Source organism: Pyricularia grisea, chromosome VII (assembly GCF_004355905.1).
Source record: "Pyricularia grisea strain NI907 chromosome VII, whole genome shotgun sequence".
Lineage (NCBI taxonomy): Eukaryota > Fungi > Ascomycota > Sordariomycetes > Magnaporthales > Pyriculariaceae > Pyricularia > Pyricularia grisea.
This window is the reverse complement of record NC_044975.1, coordinates 16,689-34,509: the sequence shown is the minus strand read 5'-3', so window position 1 is coordinate 34,509 and position 17,821 is coordinate 16,689. Positions and strand designations below refer to the sequence as shown.

The following is a 17,821-nucleotide window of genomic DNA, read 5'->3' as shown; positions in this document are numbered from 1 at the left end:
ACATGTACGGCTTAATTACTTCTTCGGCCCTTCAAGCAGATAAGACCGTCCTTAGAGATGTTTGGAAAATTAACCCTGGCGCTTGGATGGAGGTATTCAGAGATGGGCAAATCCAACATCATCAGTAATTCAGTATTGGGACGCTGACTACAAAGATAAGGTCAGTGATGTAGATATGACCAATTCCGTTCGTGTCGTTGATATGGCCACAGCTGCTGACGCCGGTTACTATCAGCACGAGGTGGAGAACCGACCTCTAAAAGAGATAATCCTGGAAGTTCGAAGGAAACTGGTAGAAGCGACCAGGCTCCGCCTCCGGGCCGACGTCCCGGTCGGAATCTACCTCTCCGGAGGTATTGATTCCTCGACTGTTGCGGGAATAGTGACCCATCTCGCTCGTGAAGAGGGAGTCCGGCTCGGGAACGAGCATGTAAGGAAACGCATCAAATGCTTCACCGTTCAGTTCGGGGAATCCTCGGGCTTCAATGAGGCTGGTGAGAGCTCCTCGTCTGTGGCTAAATGAGTTTGCGCAAGGATGGTGTAACTCACATATATGACGCATGATAGATATTGCCGAGCGCTCGGCCGAGTGGCTGGGAATCGAGATCATCAAAAAGGATATGAACGAGGAGGACTTGGCAAAACACTTTGCCGACGCCATATACCACAGCGAGCATCATAATTTTGGTTCTGAACACAGTCGGCAAGTTTTGTCTGTCCGCGCTACCGAGAGAACATGGCGTGCATGCTGTGCTCACCGGAGAGGGTGCAGATGAACAATTTGCCGGCTACCCCTACCTCCTGCAGGACTTTCTCCTAGAGCGTGACCCCGGATGGCCAGCCTCGACGCTGAGCGAGGCCGATGAGATCCGCCTGTGCATGTATCAGGAACTGATAGATGATGTGGAAAGGACGATGGATCATATCGGCATGTTTGACCACGGATGGAAAGACAAGCCAAAGCGTAGCGTTTCGGTCGGATGTGGAGGGCTCAAGTTGTAGCCAAGCGCCCATTTGTTCGCGTCACGGGTGAGGGGAAAATGGGAAATGTCGACATTAGAGACTCTGTGGCTACTTCCATGCCGGTCCATGTCAGAGCCAAGATGGACAACAGCTGGCACCCGCTGCACACGTCCCTCTGGGTCTACAACAAGCTGGCGCTCCCCAACATGATCTTGACCTGCCTTGGTAATCGTGTGGAGACGGCACACAGCGTGGAGTCCCGGCCCCCTTTTCTGGACCAGAAGCTGGCCGAGTACGTCAACGCGCTGCCCCCGTGCTGAGGGCGAGGCCGTGGGCATCGGATCGAGCATGTGGTGGCAGGACCTCAGCGCGGCGCGGCAGTCGCTGAGCGAGAAGTGGACCCTCAAGGAGGCCGGAAAGCCCTTCATCACGCAGGAGCTATACGAGCGCCGCAAGCATCCCTATACGGCTCCTATCAAGTGGCCGTGCGGCGGTCCTTTGAACCGCCTCATGGAAAGGCTCATCACCAAGGAGAATGTTGAGAACTTGGGCTTCATTGACTGGGGGAACACCCGAGGTTGGTTGCAAGCGGCCTTTGGGGACGACGCTGATTCGAGATCGTTCAGACGGCTGGTCATCATTGGATCCTGGGTTGTTCTAAGCCAGAGCTTTGGAGTCAAGAGAGCTTCCAAGCAGCACTGGTACAACGGACTGAAAACTTGTAAATCCTCATAACAAACAGCAACTTTCGTCAACAAGCGATATTTCTAAGAGCTTTTCTTGTGGGTTGTAGTCTCCGTCTTTTATGAGGCGCGATGGTCGTCCATTGAGTGATAACCTCTGTTCTGCTCTGTTGAGCATTCCAGTTCCCTCTCCTTTGGGCTGCAATTAGCCTGATACATATGGCGAGCTTGAGTCCAAGACGTCTTAGCCTTTGGGAATAAATAACATTCTGATTCACTCTGACTTTTATACCCTTAACGGGTGTTTTCCCCCGTACTGTCAACTTGTGACTTTCTGGACGATTTCGATGTAGAACTTGGTAAATAGTAGCGGCAAGTCTCAGACTAAAATTGTGCTTGGCGCTATGAAAAGCGCCCACAGCTGCATGCAATATTATCGGCCAGACAGACCCACGGTGCTGTTCACCGTGATGGATAGTGCGTGATTACGAAGAGGCAGCTGCCAAGGGCCGGCGTGATATAGACTGAGCAGGAGCGCTGGGTACCACGGGACTCCTAAAACTCAGAAAGGAGCCCAGTTAATGTTTGCCTGGCTCCCCTGGGCGCATGAGACTAGAAACCATGTTTTCGAGGAAGCATAGGCATGCACAGGCTCCGCTACGATACGGCCGGCGCAAGGGCAGCATTGAAATAAATGCTACCCGTCATCAACTGGCGTCAGACACATCAGCAAGACCAGCTTTACAACGCCAGGCTCTAGCTTCCAGTAACTTGAACCTTGAAATAGGTCCACATGGCATTCGTCAGATGAGCCACCGCATCCTCAACTGCGCTTTCCATGTCGTGTATCGATGTGGGTGGGGCAGTCTCCGCGAATAAAAGTCACCAGAATGATGCAGCGGGATCTCAAGAAGATATTTACTTCCGTCTTGTTCTTCAGCTAGAGAGAGAGAGAGAGAGAGAGAGAGAGAGAGAGAGAGAGAAGAATCAGCTGCCCAATGCCACTCTCCGTCACCCAAAAACCCCGTTCCCGATGACCCTGCGCACCTAGGGACTTTGTTTGCCGACAGTCGCCCCGAAGGTTCGCAGAGCCGTACGCCCGTCAGACGCGGTCACGTGTGATGAGAAAGTCGCCGTGTCAATACTGCCCAAGCCTGGTGAGACCGGTGGATGTCGGGCTTTGTAGGGGTGGACCTGCCGGTTGCGCCCGCCTGGGAGCTGAAAGCTTTCCACCTTACCCGTACAGCTGGTTGGGTCGCTTTCAGCTTTGATCGGAATGATGAGGGTTTATGGTAAGACGGAAGGAAACACAGCCCCAGCTCGCTTATGGAGGGGTCGCGCCTTGGCGGCATTTGTCTAATTCCACTTCCTTTTCACAGTTCATAGTTGTCTTCTCCCTCATTTCCCAAACCAAGGTGTGTAATGCTTATCGGAACAGTTTTTTCGGGGTGCTCGCAAGACTCTCGTCGTGATAACTACTTTAGTCAGATGAGTCACTGGCATGAGGACTGGTGCGTCGCGCCAAAGGTTGTGCTTGTGCGCCCTGATGCAAAGCCCCGTTGCGACAATTGCAACAAATCGCCTGATGTCGAGGCTTTAAGGGCCAGCATCGCAGCGTCACACTCGACCACTGAACCTCCTCCAGATGAGTCGCCGGGGCAGCTGAATCTTTTTTGGCCGCCGACTGTACAGTACGGAAAGTTGGCCAGTACAGATAGCTTGAGGGACGGGCTGGACGGGACTATTGCAAGGGAAACAACTTCTTCGGTGGCAGGACACAGCTATCGTAACGACACGCTCGTGAGGCACTTTTCATTGGTGTATGACAGGCGACTAGAGGTCGACGAATTTCGTCTCTTAGTCCTCCAACCGTCCGAAAACGAGAACGACCCAGTGCACGTGATGCTCGAGACATATCACGACGACGACTGTCCTGAATACGAGACTGTTTCGTATACATGGGGCGGCGAGGAAGATGATGCAGCTCTGTGCCGCCCCGTCTACTTCGGCCCAGGGTGGGAAGTCATCTTCCAGACCAAGAATTGTCATGCCATGCTCTGCCACCTGAGACCAAAGCGCGGCCTCAGACTGCTCTGGGTTGACGCGCTTTGCATCAATCAAGGCGACTCGCAAGAGAGAGGGATACAAGTTGCAAAGATGGGTAGCATATATGGCAGTTCACGTCGAGTCGTTGTCTTTCTCGGGCCTGAGATTATCACACCGCTCGCCCCTACGTCAAGATACCCCGCTCGACGTGGCCTTGAGGAGCTGGCGCATAGAAAGATCGACCATGACGACAGAGGTCTTCACTCTGTCCTGGAACGAAGGTATTTTGGAAGGATCTGGGTGGTGCAGGAATTACTGCTACCACGAGAAGTGCTCATGCGCGTGGGGGATAAGGAATACGTGGCAAACTATCGCTTGACCTCTTTAATCCACGAGCAGAATCCAGACTGGGATTGGCACACCACAGCCGCTCCATGGCTCGGCAGAATCTCCCAGGGCCGGCAGTCTACCGTAGCCACGCATCTCCTGAGGCTCGCAGCAGGGTGCGCAGCATCGGACCCGCGAGATCTGATCTTTGGCCTCCTGGGTTTGCTTCCCATGAAGTGGGCGCTCGAGGCCAACTACTCCCTGAGCACTCGTCACGTCCACGTCGGATTTCTGGCACACTGCCTCCTGAACTGCAGAGACTTGGGTGTTTTTCAGTTTGCGGGGCGGCGGGATCTAACCTCACTACCCTCTTGGACACACCCTATTGGTAGAGGCAGCCGGGAAGCCGAGTGGCTGCCTCTTGTGCCAAAACGTCCTGGAAAAGGGGTACCATTGGGGTGCAGTGCTGATAGTAGTGATGATGATTATGATAGTGATCAAGACGGGTTGCAGAGTAATGTCAGCAATTCATGTGGCGATCGATGCTTTTACCACCCTTTGCAACAAGACAAGCTGAATATCCCTGCGGACCTTGCCTGGTGGAGCTCGGCCAGGATAGACAGTATGGATGGCTCCTTGACAATGAGACTGGTCCATCTTATGCCCGTGTTGGCCGAGCCAAGTGTGGCTGTCAACGATGCAGGCTTCACCCTTTACACTTTTGCGCCTCCTGGTGGTCAAGAGCTGCGACTTGGCCTCACTTATCAGCAGGACTACCCGGATCACTATACCGACAGTGGAGAGGAAGATTCTTCAACGCTCTCAATACTTTTCAAGGGAATAAGGTTGGTGTGCCAGACAGCAATTGGTGAAGCTACCCTAGATTGGAATCCAGACCGAGATCACATATTTATTCTCGGCTCAGAGAGCTCGCAACTGATCCCCTTGGTCTTGAGAGAGATACCGCATCACCCCCAAGGGTATCGTCTGGTTTTTTGTGGTCACAAGCTGGACATGATGTTCCAATTCGACGACGACGACGACTCGACCGGTGGGTTCGAGTTCTCCAAGCATTTTGGGCTGTTGAGTGAGACAGTTAAAGACAGGCTGCAACTCATCAGAAACGCGAAAGGGAGTAGCTTGACACTATTCCATCAAGTTGTTAGGACTTGGTTGAGTGGGGGATGGAGCTTATTTTGTGACTCTACACAGGGTCACGAACTATGTATGGGCAAGATGTGGAGAAATTTGATCCCAAAGCCGCCCCCTAGGCCCCCTAGCCTTGGCTCTGTGCCACCCATCTTTGAGGATGATAACCAGCCAGATCCTCCTGTTGTGGACGAACGACATCTGGCGACACCGGCGATCGAATTTATCGTCACAGATATGACCGAGTCGGCGGATGTGAGGAGCGTGTCAGAGAAAATTTGGCGGAGCTATAGGGGCATGAAGTCAACATCGTGTAGCGCAGAACAGTATCTGCGTCGCCTGCGCAACAGGTACACATTAATCCCGACCGAAGGGGTGCGCTTCTGTCCCACCGACTACCACGAAGGAAGTTGGACTCCTCCGAAAGACGCTCCTGCTGCTCCGGATTGGCCAGAGAATATTGTGGACGCTTATCATATTGATGGCGGTGTGTATGAGGTGACCATCTTTTGAATCATTGTGAGATTCATCGAGCTTCCTATATACCTGCCTACCTACCTATATTCCCAACTGCTGCGAAAACACCTGAGAACCAATGGATACATAAGAGAAAAGGCTTTAACCCCAGAAAAGAAAAGTAAACTCTTTGACAGATAGGAAAAAACTGGAAAAAAGTATCATAAACTCTTCGTCGCCACACGATTTCCACACCGCGAACACTCACTGCCAGCAGTCTAAAAACTCACAAAGATCCCAGCACCATACACAAAATCCCAGCCCTTCAAACGCCCAAATACCCAGCTCTCAACCTTCGAACATCATACATCATGATCAAGGCCTCGCCTCACTCTTCCTCTCGTGCGAGCTGGACCTGTCAGTCCTCTCGGCGTGGGTAGCCATGCCCTTCTCCAGATCCTCGCTGCTGCTCCGCTTCTCATCAAAATCGTGCTGGGCGTGCACGACCTCTGGCGTGTTGCGCCTGGGCGCCAGGACGGCAGCCGCGACTGTGGGGAAGAGCATGGTGGCGTCCTTGTCGCCGGCGGTGGCGCCCCAAGCGGGCGCGTCGTCGACCCTCCAGCCGTACCGCACGAACCTCTCCCGCACGTACTCGGTCATGCCGACGAAGCGGACCTCGACGTGATTGCCGCCGTAGCGCGTAATCTCCTTGACCAGGTTCTTGAGATGCGAGCACGCGGTGCTGTCGACGTGGTTGACCCGGCCAAAGTCGAGGATCACCAGCCCGATGGGCGGCAGCGCGTCCGGGTCCGTGACTCCGGCGCGCCGGCGCAGACGCAGGATCCGCTTCTCGGCGACTACCGACCAGTTGCGCTCTCTGACCTCGGGGCCCTGAGCGCCGTGGTAGGCCGGCGCGTGGTAGGTCTGGATGGAGTCGAGGATGGACGTAGTGCACATGTAGCTGTTGGGGAAGAAGAAGGAGTCGTTGAAGCGGAACACATGCACGTCGCGGGCCTGCGGGGAGTCCGGGTGGGGGAGGTCACGGTCTGAGATGTCAGACGGGGCGGGGACGCCCGAGGAGGTTACGCGGGTGAAGGTCTGGCGTAGGATGCAGTAGACGATGTTGAAACCGACGGCGAGGCCGATGCCCATCTCGGTGCTGTAGAAGAGCGAAACCCAGAGGGCGATCATGGACGAGATGAAGTCGGCTAGTGACGTCTTCCAGTAACGGTAAAAGTCCTTCGGATGGTGGATGAGCGGCCACACGGCAGTGATGATGATTGCCGCCAAGGTGGCCTTGGGGATCCAGTACAGGGTGCCGACGAGGAAATAGATGGAGATGAGCACGACTGCCGTTGTCATAACGCCGGAGAGAGGGGACTTGACGTGGCACTGCGAGTTGACCGACGTGCGAGACATGGCGCCGCCGACACCCATGGCATGGAAGAAGGAGTTGATAAAGTTGGTGACGCCAAAGTAGCACAGTTCCTGGGACTGGTCTGGAATGTAGTCGTTCTTTACGCCAAAGGCTCGCGCAATGGCAGAGTGTTCGACGGCGGCGGCGATAAACAGAGCAACGGACCGGGTCGCAGTCTTCATGATCAGATCTGACGGCGGCATGGCTGGTGGCTCTTGGCCGTCGGCCTTGACCTGAACCACCTCAAACAGGTATTCTTTGGCGTTTGCCTTCTTGCCGTTGACGGCAAAAGAGACACCGGTGAAGAGTACGAGGGTCAGGAAAGCGCGTGTGATGGAGCAGAACCAGACTATCTTGTTCTTGTCGCTCCACCGCTTGCCCGTCTTCTCTAGAATGGTCATGAACAAGATACCGGTGAAACCAATGACGCATGTCATAAGGCTTGCCTTTGGCAGGAAGGCAAACACGTCATGTATCTGCTGTGCAGAGCCGGAGCCTACTCCCTTAAGGCCAAGGAGCGATGGCATCTGGTTGAGGATGATGGTGATGGCCACCGCCGTGATGAAGCCGCTGAGGATGGGCAGGGAGATGAACTCGAGGAGCCATCCGAGTTTGAGGAAACCCAAGATCATGCCAAAGACGCCCATCCATAGTGCCATGGCCGAGGCGACCTGGGAAGGTGTGTATTCCTCTCCAAACTCATGGACACCCTCTGACGTGAGCAGACCGATTAGGGAGGTAGGACCGGTGGAAAGATCTACGAGTTGAATATTTGTTAATCAGGCTTTTTCTGTACAGTTTGGTCCGAGATAGTGTGAAAACCAATGGTTAATGACAGCTCTTGGAAAAAATCTCACCCTTTGTGGTTCCCATAATGGCATAGATGCTCGCCGGTAGCCATGAGGACATCAACCCGTACTCGACGGGGATCTCGGCGATTTTGGCGTACGCCAGACCCTGAGGGATCAGCATCAGGCCCAGCGTGAGGCCAGCGATGAGGTCGTTGATGAGCCATCGGGGGTTGTACTTTGGAAGCCAGCCGACGATGGGTGCCTTGTCGAGCAGGTACTGGACAGAGGCCTCGGGGAACTCCTTAATGCCCCTGCGGGATAGACGCCCGGCCTTTTGCCAAGTCACATCCTCGCGGATGTCCTGCTTCGCCGCTTCGACGTACTTTGACATAGTTGCGATGTTGCGTTGGAAGGGCTGCTTTTGTTGGCTAGTTTGCAGCGAAAATGGTTGCCAAGTCAAGGGGATTGTGTTGGTGTGTTTGAGAGAGGGGCGCCTAGTCTGGCTGGCACCTGATGTTTTGGCGGTGACGGGGAAATCTCTTTGGGTATACCAGCTTTTCGCAGAAAAGACTGCAGAGGGAGAAAAGGCAGCACAGCAGCGACAGAAAAAGGGGCAGAAGGAGAAGAAAAGACTAATCGATCTAGATCAGTCCCGAATGACACCACACAACATGTAATCCAAAATGGTCAAGCTGTTGATGATGAGATTGTGTAAAGAGTGAAAGATGTCGACATGTGGGATGCCGCCCTTCAACCTTTTTGTATCTCGTTCCCCTCCACCAGATACTTACATGTCTGTCTTGACTCGGATGTGCTAAAGACCTAAGATGTAAGCAGGTGTGTTGCAGTACGGCCCGGTATTACTGCGGTTCTAAGCAAACCTAGTAGCAGGAAAATATTGTTTGCCCTTGATCTACCAAGCTCATGTACCTGTCACCGGTTCGACTAAGCATACTCCCTACCCTCGTGGCGACAAGGTACACCCCAAGACCCCTCCTCCTTGCCCCTCACTCTATCATCTATGCAACCCATCCCACGGTTGGCTGTTCTTGATTCTCGATTGCGACAGGATCCAGAATGACGCTCGTTTTGATCTTTCCCCTGGTTTACTGAGTACTCTACCCGTGGTCGGGCAATGCGTATCACGGAGCAGCGTCGGCATTCCCTGTTGATGATACCATCTATGGATAAGATACAGCCTTTTGTGTCATCCCAACAAAAGTATCTATGCTTGTCCATGAATTTGGTGTGTGTGGTTGTTAATAACGGTGCATATACGCGGCCGTCAATGTATTCTTGAGTGCTACTCTACGATTAGTACGCATTCTTGCCCTCCTGCATCTTGGGACCAACTTTGATGGAGGGTCGCATCTAGAAATGATTGGGTTTATCGCAATATTTCGTCATGGAGGGTTGACCAGGGGAGGGGTCTGTCTTTTCTTGTCTGCAGAAGCAGGGTAACTTTTCTATTTTTTTCTTTTTCTTTTTTTTAATATGGTATGTTTTTTTGCTCCTTGATCTCACGCAAGAAAACAAACAAAAAAACACTCAACCCTGTCCATCCACACCACCTTGGATTTCCGGTAATGATATGAGAATCGGAACAGTCAGGCGGCAGATCCGAGCATGGATGATGTTGGACGGTCGATCCAATGATCGGTGAAAGTCGAGTCGATACTTTTGTTTTTTGACCATAGCAAGAAAAAGAAAGCAAGGTACTCTTGGGAAACTTTGGGGCTGAAAGAGAAAAAGGTCGAGTCAGCAGAAACGACATGGGACAGGAGAAATCCAGGACTACGGTGTTTTTACGATTCCGATGCGGTGGCTGCCAGCTCCTTGTCTTCCTTCCCCTCGTCACTGTCAAGTTACCTATTCGGGAAGCCCATAAACCGGTGCTTATTGTGACGGGGCTTTTCTTTGCGTGGGCAAGCGGGGTGTTATCCGGGTCTACCGGCCTTGTTTCCCACCTACCACGTATCTTCGTGTGCCCAGGATCTGAACTATGAGTGGTCGACGCACTGATGGCATTTGTAGCGGGCGGGGCTTTGTGTAGGTTGTAGATAGGTACTCAACGAAGCTAGTGAGTGTAGAGTCTCTCGTAGCAAATCATTTTAGTACTGGTCAGTGACAAAGTTTGATATTTTGATCAGCAATGGGACCTTTTGAACGTTACTCGAATCCATAAGGCGGTATTCGTTATCCGCAATCATACATACAATAGTTGATACCAAATTTATTTGTCCCAGCTTGCTCCACCCAAACTGATTTACTACGGTAACACGCCGGCCAAGGAATCGGCCAAGATTTGACGTGCGATCGTGGGGGAAGGAAATTTTTCTTACAATTTATTTTTCTGCAAGCCAAGCCTCAAAACACAAGACGAAATGGATCAAACAGACAGCTTGGCTTGACAGTTCCTTTTGTTCTTCCTGTGGACCGACCAGCTGGGAACGGGGCCCAGCTTTGCTTGGAGAAGACAAGAGAGAAGCGGGCGGGGGCGCGCCCTATACTCTAGACTAGTCGAAGGCCAAGGGGCCAAGCATTGCGGGGGAGAGCAAGGGTATACCATGTCTAGCCCTTACTGAAAGTCCCCACTAATTCATTTTTGGACATGGATATACAGACGACGGGGGTGCCTCCACACTCCGACATTGCATGTTGTTACGGCACCGCCTTCGGAGGAACCGTCCTTTTGAGGGGCGGGCCGTGTTGCTAAAGGGTGGATCAAATTCTGACCCTCCGCCCAAATGTCTATCTAGTACGGCATAATGTTTTGCCACTTTTTGAGACCAAAAACTTGTTCCCAACAACGAGCGCACGGTTGTGATAAAGCCCGAAGCTCTATTAACTATAAAACCATATCTATGAAGGAAACAAGTCATGAAATACAGTAAATGCCTCGAAAAAGAGGCTCAGCCACAAAGCGTGTGGATGCTTTTGTTTCCCTTCCTTGCCCCTTGAACCGTGCCTAATCAAAACAGCCCCTGTCCTTACCTTGTCTGGTCCCGTTGACCTGCCGGCGCTTGTCACATCTCGAGTTGTAAAGTGTGTTAAAGTTCGAACAATGCAGTGCTCTGGTAGGCTGGTTTCAATATCAACACTTTCTTGCAACCTGCTTAATTAGGTTATCTGCCCTATGCCTTGCTGTCCCATGCAGCGTCCACTTTGTCATTTAACCATCGATTGATGCACTGCATGGTTATCGCATCCACAAGTGGACGCCGCCGATCTTTGTTTTCGATCATTTATTGGGCATCCATCACTCTGACGGCATATCACGGGTGGATCGAGCGCGGCACTGCAACCCTCCCCCTACTTGTTGAGCTCTTCTTTGGTCGCTGTCTCTCGGTGGAGGACTTAAGCAGCTTCCCTTGTTTTCTTTTCGCCCGAGTGAGGACCATGGAGTAGTTAGTCAGTGACTATCTATTGAAGCCTGGTCTTGCCACCATGAAACACATGCTTGTGGTTGGTGGAGGTCTGAGGGTGCATGATGGTGTTGATTAAGGAGCCTAAGCGAAGCTAGCCTGGATATCAGACGATTATGATGTTCAGCCTTGACATGTTCATACCACACATAATGATGTTAAGTTGATAAGGAGATTTTGTAGACTGGGCCATCATTGGCAGTGGCAATGCCATGGTTGAGACGAGCGGAGAATAGTTCTTGGACCTTTGTTAATTCTTTACACTTCTTTTCCATGCTAGTGTGGAGCCAATGCGGAACTCGTTCACCGATAGCAAAGACAACTATCGCGAGGAAATACCCTCTGCTGGTCTCATAAGTGGATAGCGAAGGGATTTTACAGCTATGAAGAAGGTAATCTGGATCTCATGACTTGTATAAAGCCATGAATGAGCGAGTGGCTGTGCTTCGATCGAATGAGGAGAATAGGGGCTTGTCTTGGGTATAGTAGTCTCTGGAGAACGGAAGTTTGAAGGTCCGACTTACCAAGCTTGTTTTCTGGCTGGATATCATCGTGACCTGATATAGAGACTTGCTTCAATGGCTGGGCTTTCTTTCAATCTCTGCGTCTAAACGCCGAAATCCGAACAAGTGAAAAGATTGTTTTATGTGATAGTCCCCAACTAATTCAAGGCAACTTACTTGTCTGTCTGTTTGTATCAATCACTGGTATACAATCCCCTTTTAAGAGCTCGAGTCTTGATCTAAAGATCTTGGTTTGGTTTTCGTGCAGTCGATCTTTGGGTAAAACTTGTTGAGATATATCAAAAGTGGTAGTGTTGCCGGTAGATCTTCCTTGCCTTGGTTGGAATGTTGAGTATGCCATGGCATATTTGAAATCAAAGATTCGGTAGACCTGTCTGTAACGTGCGTTGCGACTAATGGATGTTAAAAACCTGCCGTGCTTGGATTCTGGTTGCCCTTCTCTTGCTTTGCTTCTCACACCCCTTTTTCAAAACCCCTTCTTTTCCTAGCCAGTATTCTCAGCCATCCTTTGCTCTAACGGGTAGTCCTTGCAGGTCTTGTCGACAAGCTGTCGGTCACGGCACGTGAGGAGGTTTCTGCAGTTTACCCATTTGTAATAGGCGGGACCAACGATGACGAGCCCATTGTGCAGTCTTTCAAAGCATTCGGTCGAGGGGCTCTGTTGAGGGACCTTAGCGATGCAGTCGAGCTCGCCACCGAGTAGAGATTGTTGGATGTGCTTTTAAAAACATAGTGTCCAGACTTTGTCTTGTATTGATTTCATTTTTAACTCTCCTTTTGCTATTCCGGGCTACACAGATTTATTCTGAGCTATATATCTTCTGGCGAGTTCAAAGATAAGGCCAGAATGTCTAATCTACAGTGGGCTATGGCACGACAGCCGAGGTAGCCTCTCGGAAACTTTCGGGCGAGGCAGTCTCTCTCGGTATCACAAGGCCGCCGACAACAATCGTGCGATGTTTTTGTTCTAAAAACCATCCCGACGAACCCCGAAGCTATCAGTGAGCTCGGACAGATGGCGAGCCATAAGCGAGAGAGACTATGGCCCACCAACACTTGGCATTCTATAGTCACGCCGCATGCCGCACGCCTTTTAATAATAGTACACTTGGGAAGGTTCTGAGGGTACTACCTTGGTTGAATTATCCCGCCAAGATCCACCCAAGACCTTTTTTAGACCAGAGCCTCCAGCAAGCCAAGACGGGCCAGGCAAGTCAGGCGAGAAGAAATAAAAAGGGTGTGATGAGCAAGGCACTATTGGGGCACCCAACCAGTAGACTTCACCACAAGATTAGGCAGCGTCCGTCTTCCCCGCACGTAGTGGTTGCATACCTTCCTGAAAAGCCTATCCACACCCTCAAAAACCTCGGAAGCGGCTGCACCAGGTATAAACCACTTGGCTATTTATCAGCTCGGTCTTCGCTGATGCCTCGGTGATCGCCCGGTATTTTTGCTCGTGATGGTTGCTTGCGTCACTGAGACGGGAGCCGAGATGCGATTACCAGGGAGAAAAAGAAAACGAAAGTGGGAAATCAAACTTCAAGACTATTTTTACAGCATCGTGGGATTCGGCGGTCTTTTTTTGGCATGGGTGTGAACCGTATGATCACGGGGGGAAATGCGCAGCTATAACAGCGCAGACACAACACGTGACTGCAACTCTATCCACAAGCCAAGTCCAACGATGTACAGGTGTGATGGAGGATTGCATGCCATAGAGTTCCTTCCAAACGCTTGGCGCCTACGAAATACTTGCGTGGCTCGGTGCCAATATTGGACCCTCATCCAGACCATTGCCAAGTCATTCCCCACGTGCGAGGAGGTGAAGACCCCCAAGAGTGTAGTCGTTGGAGGGCTACGTGATTTGCATGGTATCCCTTGGGAAGACGATGGAAGACAGCACGATCGACAGGCTTACACCCGCCGATCTACGCTGACTAACACTATCGTGATAATATCGAAAGTTATGCCACATGTTTTGAAGCTGCGTTGAAAGGCTGCGGGTAAACTTGGGATGAGTTAGTTCCCTTTTATTGATTGCCAGAACACACTGTGAACCACACCGGGTGAATTGCAAATGGGGAGCCCATGGGATGAGGAAATAGGGGGGAAACAGAACCAAGCTGGGGTTATGCCTGCTCAACAGCTGGGAAGTGGGAACAATCCTGACCCCAACTGGTAGCGGACAAGGGGCGGGGGTTTCTTTCTTTTTTTTTTTTTCTTTTTTCTTTTTTCTTCTTGTTTTTTTTTTTTGTCTTTTTGGGAGGGGGGCTTTGCCTGGGCGCTAGTAGTACGCCCGCTTTTGCGGGGTAACAAGCTCTCGCTTGACTTCTCAAGCTCTTTTTTACGCTCCGAAACCTCCACTGTGGGCTCTTTGATGGGTGGATGCCCAGTAATTGCCAGGGAGCAGCAGAGACGACAAGACAAAAGAAAAGAAGGGAAACGAGAGTTTGGAAAGTCCACTTACCACAAATGGACTTTGTTCATATGCTTTGAATCTATAGGATTCGATAGGCTTGGATGCGCCGAGCGACGAAACAACCACCACCCAAGCCCCCACGGGGGGCCCACCCGTTGTAATCGCACAATGTTGCTAGGACAGACGAGCCGACCTTTTAGTCGCTGTTCTCGGGATCTAGAGTGCCGGTCTTGTTTACACTACTGGGCTTTGCGGGGCGGATATCACCCCGTGGCTTCTTTTTTTGGCAGCTGGCAGCTGGGGAGGCAATGTAGGTAAGTTACGCTGCGTGAGGTAACTATGTGACTCCAGCCATGAACGCCCGAGATCTGGGGTTTTACGAGAAAGGAACACTCCACTCGCTTTTGCAGCCAGGCGGAGTGTTCTTGGGACAATGCATGCAGCTTGCTGACGTGGTGAAATGGTTGAGGCGATTCCCAAGTGCCGTTATCCGAGCTTGGGGGCTTGGTATTATTGTAGGTATGCAAGTTGATTCACAGTTGTTCGTCTACCCAGTTGGTCGGGTCAGTGAGCCCTATGGCAATAGCAGACGTACGCAGTTCAATGGAGGAGTGGTTGGCTCAGATTTTCATCTTGAAGTTAAGTTTATCTGGCATTCATGACTGTTATGTACCTTATGCTAGGAAAATAAAAAGATCGTCTGATAGACTACATATTATCGCAGGCGTTTTTTTTATCCAAGAAAGATTCTTGCCCTCCAATTGGTGGTTCCAAATTGCGCCCCTATTGCATGATATTTAAAAACGCCTTCACTTTCACAGCTCGTTGATGTCACTCTCGGCACCCTCCCTCCTGGCCTGCTCCCGGTCAAACTCGTCAAAGGAAACGTCAGACTTGGTGATGGGGTCCTTCTTGGGGTTCTCAACCTCCTTGAGGAACTTGGCAGCAGCCTCCGGATCCTCGGAGAACAGGTGGTCAACGATCATCTTTTTGGGCGACTCGCCGAGCCACTGGAAGAGCGAAAAGTCGCGGAACTCGTCGGCACGGAAGACCTCGAGCATCTCGAGCGGCTCGTCACCAATGTTCTCGACAAAGTGACCCATGTTGCGCGGGACGATGCCGACGTCTCCCGGCTGGTAGTTGAAGGTGCGCGCCGTGCCCTCGGCGGCAAAGATGGTGACGCGGGCCTTGCCGCGGATGAAGAAGGACCACTCGTCGGCGTTGGGGTGCCAGTGCATCTCGCGGATCGCGCCGGGCTCGATAATGGCGTGCGCGGCCGCGATGGTCTTGGAGATGGGGAAGTTCTTGGAGTCGGTCACGCGAACCTCACCACCCGAGGTCTTCTCGGGCGTCTGGTCCAGCATCTTGTGGCTGAACTTGTACTTGGACTTCTTGACGTTGCTGCCCTTGGGCCGCTCCTCGTCGACTGAGCCTGGGATCTGACCCTGGAAGATGTACTTTTCGCCCTTGGGCAGGTGAGCGAAGATCTGCGGGTCCAGGTGGAAGTTCTTGCTAATGACGCTCTTGGGGGTGTGGGCGAGCCAGTCGGTCAGGATAAAGGTCGACTCCTCGGAGAAGCGGCCGTCGTCAAAGACGAGCAGGAACTCGGTGCCGTTCTCGCTGAGGCCCTGGAGAGAGTGGGGCACGCCGCTTGGGAAGTACCAGAGGTCACCCTTCTTGAGGTCGTCGACAAAGTTGCCACCCTCGTAGTCGATTCCGGTGATGCGGACCTCGCCGTCGAGAACGTAGGCCCACTCGGCCTCCTTGTGCCAGTGGAGCTCACGGTAGACGCCTTTGCCGAGGCGCATGTTGACCGATGCTAGCTCGGAGCTGGTGCCGAGCTCACGGATTGTGGTTTGGCGGGTCCAGCCGCCCTCCTCAATGCGGATGTGTGAGTCGGCAAAGGACCAGCGCATGTTTGCTACGTTGCCCGAGTCGGTGCTGGGCGGGCGGACCAGGTCTGGCGACTGGCGCGAGCGCTCCTTGTTCCAGGGCCCGAGGACCGACGCACCCAGGCCATTGCGGTACGGCAGCGGGTCAAGGTCCTCCTTGTCAGGGTTGACGAAGCGGTCGAGGGGGTCTCGGTGGTTCGGCGTGTAAGGGGTACCTTTCTCGTCGTACTTGCCCTTGGTTGAGGCCTTCTTGTTAAAGGTGTAGTACTTGTCGTCGAGCTCTAGGCCCTTTGCAAGCCGCTGCTGAGGGCTGTCGCGGTGGGGGACTGCCGCTACAAGAGCTCCGAGCCAGAGGGAGGCTGCTGCCAACTGAGTGACGCGCATACTGACAGTAGTGTGTGTTTTGTGGGAAGACAAGATTTTTGAGAAAAAGAAGGAATCGCAGGAAAAGGACAGCGCAAGTCTGTCTTTCTGTCTACTGCTGCTTTGTCAAATAAAATCACCTTGTTCCCAGAACAAAGCCTAAACAGACTTGGGGTGATGGCAGAGGAGTGACTGTCAAAAGGGGATGGAATTGGTTCTTTCTTGCAATCAAGACAAGAAGAGTTGACGAGAACCAAAGGGTAGCTGGCACGTGCGAAGCTTGTACGACTTGCGAGGGCGTCACCTTATATCGTCATGCATCATCGGAGGAGCTCGGCATGAGCAATTGCGAGGGAAAAATGGTTGGGTAATTCCCTGATAAATTCTGGAGCTTCGTTGCTGCTCTCCCTCCATGGCAACCCACACACACCCGCCAGTTATGCAGACCGTAGTCGGCCGGGTCTATATCGGATGAATCCTGGGCATACAATCGAGAGCTAGCTAGCTCCCCCATTGAGTTTTATTTGTCAGGGTCAGGCATTGGACAATCGTGTCGAGTCCAATCCCACTGCAGCTGGACACAGAAAAAAGATTAAAAAAATACAAGGGACAAATAATTGCAGTAGCTCTACCACTTTCGGCCTGAAAGCTCCCCCTCAGACTTGTTAACCGCTGGTCGCACCCCTGGAGCTTTACGTAGCACTGATGCATTTGCCCCTTTCGATTCCCCGCACTAGCCCCGCACTCTAGCATTTCGTCAACAACAAGGCAACGTGGATTCGGGTCTGACTCGCCCAGTTTACCTAGGTACGTAGGTAGGTAGGTACCTCAGGTAGGTATGTTATGGCCTCAGGTACGGGTCTGCCGCCGCCTACCTCACTCACTCACTCAGCATGCATGCCCAGCTCCACAAAGGTCTGGGCTGTTTCCTCAACTCCACCGGCAAATTCTCCCCGAGCACTACTGTACTCGTCTGGAAATTGATGCACAACGGCGCAAGAGAAACTTCGCCAAGGAATAGTGCTGACAGACTTATTGTACAGACACTCCAAGCAAACTAGCATTGAGGATTGCAAGCGTAACAAAGTAAACGCCCTTGTCAAAAATTCCCGAGACATATCCGAGGTTTGCCGGCATTAGCCAAGTACCATGCGGTCACATCCATTCTGTCGGTGCGTTGCACCTTGGGCCATCAACAGCCAATTGAGACAGACCTCAGAGCTGCATCGCTGGCAATGGTACTGTACATGTACCTTGAGGAGCTGTTGTCTTACAGTACAGACACCCTATTGCGACCTCCCATTTCCCATGCAGTAAACAGTCGTTTTCCCCCAAATTCCATGCTGCTTCCAAGATTTCGATTGAT

The 17,821-nt window shown here is 52.1% G+C and overlaps 5 protein-coding genes across 5 annotated transcripts; 3 read left to right on the top strand and 2 right to left on the bottom strand.

Annotated features, from left to right (window-relative positions):
* Nucleotides 1-2: 2 nt before the first annotated feature.
* Nucleotides 3-1,002, top strand: PgNI_10082 (uncharacterized protein; the record flags this gene model as incomplete). Its single annotated transcript, XM_031130058.1, is given in 4 exon segments — nucleotides 3-92; nucleotides 134-494; nucleotides 568-687; nucleotides 701-1,002. The coding sequence occupies 4 exon segments, from the start codon at nucleotides 3-5 to the stop codon at nucleotides 1,000-1,002; spliced, it is 873 nt and encodes a 290-aa protein (XP_030979582.1).
* Nucleotides 1,003-1,103: 101 nt separating this feature from the next.
* Nucleotides 1,104-1,698, top strand: PgNI_10081 (uncharacterized protein; the record flags this gene model as incomplete). Its single annotated transcript, XM_031130057.1, has 2 exons — nucleotides 1,104-1,255; nucleotides 1,332-1,698. The coding sequence occupies 2 exons, from the start codon at nucleotides 1,104-1,106 to the stop codon at nucleotides 1,696-1,698; spliced, it is 519 nt and encodes a 172-aa protein (XP_030980342.1).
* A 1,436-nt stretch (nucleotides 1,699-3,134) lies between these two features.
* On the top strand, nucleotides 3,135-5,681 carry PgNI_10080 (uncharacterized protein; the record flags this gene model as incomplete). Its single annotated transcript, XM_031130056.1, has 1 exon — nucleotides 3,135-5,681. One exon carries the CDS (start codon nucleotides 3,135-3,137, stop codon nucleotides 5,679-5,681), a length of 2,547 nt encoding a protein of 848 aa, XP_030979584.1.
* Nucleotides 4,747-8,581, bottom strand: PgNI_10079 (uncharacterized protein). The gene is made up of 2 exons (XM_031130055.1): nucleotides 7,899-8,581; nucleotides 4,747-7,798 (listed from the first exon to the last, which is right to left on the bottom strand). The coding sequence occupies exons 1-2, from the start codon at nucleotides 8,221-8,223 to the stop codon at nucleotides 6,000-6,002; spliced, it is 2,124 nt and encodes a 707-aa protein (XP_030980224.1). The 5' UTR covers nucleotides 8,224-8,581; the 3' UTR covers nucleotides 4,747-5,999.
* A 6,434-nt stretch (nucleotides 8,582-15,015) lies between these two features.
* PgNI_10078 (uncharacterized protein) lies at nucleotides 15,016-16,476 on the bottom strand (the record flags this gene model as incomplete). Its single annotated transcript, XM_031130054.1, has 1 exon — nucleotides 15,016-16,476. The coding sequence occupies one exon, from the start codon at nucleotides 16,474-16,476 to the stop codon at nucleotides 15,016-15,018; it is 1,461 nt and encodes a 486-aa protein (XP_030980225.1).
* Nucleotides 16,477-17,821: the final 1,345 nt, after the last annotated feature.